Genomic DNA, 2,370 nt, shown 5'->3' with positions numbered 1-2,370 from the left:
AAATTTTTTAAGAATTCTGAAAATCAAGAAAGCATTGCGGTACCTGGTATTAGGATTAATGTTAACTTAGTCTTAGTATTTTAAGTTGTAAAGTAAATCTATTATAAGTAAGTAACAAAGCTAAACCAAATAACAATAAATATCAAAAACTAATATACAATATTAGAAAAGAAGAAATATATAGCTAAGTGTGTGGTAACCGAAAAGTATTTTCACAAGTATGCTTCAGGACACAAGTCACTCAGTAACCCCGATGACTCATCGACAAGTCCAGTACGCGTCACTCACTGCCCGAGTCTGCCTCTATTTCACACTGCCAGTTTCTCTGTGAGCATCAGCCGAGGTAGACATAAGCTGGTATGTATGTGTACTGCCCTGTGCAGTATATACTTAGTATTTACCCACTGTTACTGTGAGTTTGTGTTATCAATTTTGTATATAATGTATGCGTGGTTCTTACGTTTTCAATGGTTTTGCTAGCATTAGCGGAGTATGCGAGGCTGCGTACGTTCACTGTAGTCTCGCGCTACAAGATACTCTTGTGCTGACAAGCATGATACATGCAGCCTGGCGAATGTATGCGTGTGTGCTTGCATCAGTGAACTTGTGTTAGCTGCCATGCGAGAAATTGTGTACATCGCGTTTTGCAGTGTATTCACGGATATTGTGTTGAATAGGTGTTGCGATGAGTTTTTCAGTAGTGGTGTACTGAGGTTTTGGTGTTGCGGATTTGGCTTGTGATATTCGAGTTGTATATTGAAGTGTAATTTAGTGTTTTAGTGTAACTGTGTATTCGAGTGTGTGAGTGCAGAATTTTTTTTTTTAAACACTTACATCATTCCTATGCTGAATAAGCTCTTCTAATGTTATCTAGAATGCCATGAAAAACTAAATAATAAGTTCTCAGTGTTCACACTTTTTTATGCATTTTTTCTTTTTCTGCAGATTGAACAATAAAATGTCCAAAAAGCGAACCTACTCTACCGCCTTTCTTTGCCATGGCTTTGTGAATTTACCATCCGGTGGAGAGGATCGGCCACAATGTGTGATATGTCACAAAGTGTTGACAAATGAAAGCCTGAAGCCATCAAAACTCTCAACTCACCTCCAGAAGTGCCATCCAAATCTTCAAAATAAGGATCAGGCTTATTTTCAGCGCCAGGCTGTAGCACTGAAGAATATCCAGTTCGGTTCATCTGGAATTCAAGCCCAAAAGCTTCAAGCTGCAGTCGAAGCATCCTACTTTGTTGCATATAAAGTTGCCGAACAACAGAAATGCCACACCATTGCAGAGAATCTGATTATGCCTTGTGCATACGAGATGGTAAGCAAGGTATGTGGGGAGGATCAAGCGAAGAAACTGAGTGTCATATCTCTATCAAACAACACCATCCACAGACGAATCGATGACATGGCATGAGGTATCTTGTCCCAAGTTATAACAGAGATCAAAGAAAGCTCATATAGCAAATTCTCCTTGCAATTTGATGAATCGTGTGACGTAGCCAGTTGTGCTGTTCTCCTTGGGTTCGTCCGTTACGTCCACCAGGACAGGATCAAAGAAGAGTTCCTACTTTGCGAGAATCTGCTGACAACCACGAAGGGAGAAGATGTCTTCAATATCATCAACAGTTTCTTTACCAAGAATGGATTGGATTGGAACAGCGTTCAACAGGTAGGGAGCGATGTTTATATAAAGTCTAAATTAGTATAAATACAATGAATTACATGGCATATAGACATATACAGTTTTATTTATTGTACAAGTAACCGTAGTGTAGCTAATATTTTGTGCATGATTAACACAAAAAACATCGTGCGTCGTACTGAAAAACTAAAGTACCAAAATAATTAAATTAATACCATATAATTATAACGCAAAAGATAAGTAACAATGACTAACTGACGCAATCTATAATAATTTTTCTTTTTAATCCAGGTCTCCGTCGATGGAGCACCGGCGATGATGGGTGGTCATCGTGGATTACGGGGCCTCATACAAGCTGTCAATCCAGAAATTTCTGTAGATCATTGCATCATTCATCGGTACTCTCTTGGATCGAAAAGCCTGCCTGGTAATCTGAAGTTAGTGTTTGAAGATGTGTTGAAAATCGTCAACTTCATCAAGTCCAGGGATGTGAATTCGCGCATATTCAAGGAGCTGTGCAAGGAAATGGGAGAACAGTATCAAGTTCTGCTCTACCACACCGATGTTCGCTGGTTGTCACGAGGCAAGGTTGTACATCGTGTCATTGAGCTCCGAAAGGCTATTCAGGAATTCCCGGAACAAAAAGGATCTCCTTTTCCTACCAAGTTTACTGATAAAGAGTGGCTTGCTCGACTTTGCTATTTGGCTGACATATTTGCGGA

The 2,370-nt window shown here is 39.5% G+C and overlaps 1 protein-coding gene across 1 annotated transcript in view; it reads left to right on the top strand.

The window, feature by feature from the left end:
* The first annotated feature begins 220 nt into the window (after positions 1 to 220).
* The window catches only part of LOC143034321 (protein FAM200C-like), a 2,802-nt gene continuing 652 nt past the window's right edge, over positions 221 to 2,370 (top strand). Inside the window, exons 1-5 of the mRNA XM_076200254.1 lie at positions 221 to 327; positions 567 to 713; positions 946 to 1,324; positions 1,448 to 1,675; positions 1,940 to 2,370. The exon at positions 1,940 to 2,370 is cut by the window's right edge and continues 652 nt beyond it. Of these exons, the coding sequence (XP_076056369.1) occupies positions 221 to 327; positions 567 to 713; positions 946 to 1,324; positions 1,448 to 1,675; positions 1,940 to 2,370 (1,292 nt within the window). The remainder of the gene's footprint in view (positions 328 to 566; positions 714 to 945; positions 1,325 to 1,447; positions 1,676 to 1,939) is intronic.

The sequence above is a fragment of the Oratosquilla oratoria genome, chromosome 17 (genome assembly GCF_046742065.1).
Source record: "Oratosquilla oratoria isolate Oo_2021 chromosome 17, ASM4674206v1, whole genome shotgun sequence".
Taxonomy (NCBI): Eukaryota; Metazoa; Arthropoda; class Malacostraca; order Stomatopoda; family Squillidae; genus Oratosquilla; species Oratosquilla oratoria.
The sequence above is the reverse complement of the archived record's forward strand: the minus strand, read 5'-3'. Positions and strand labels throughout refer to the sequence as shown.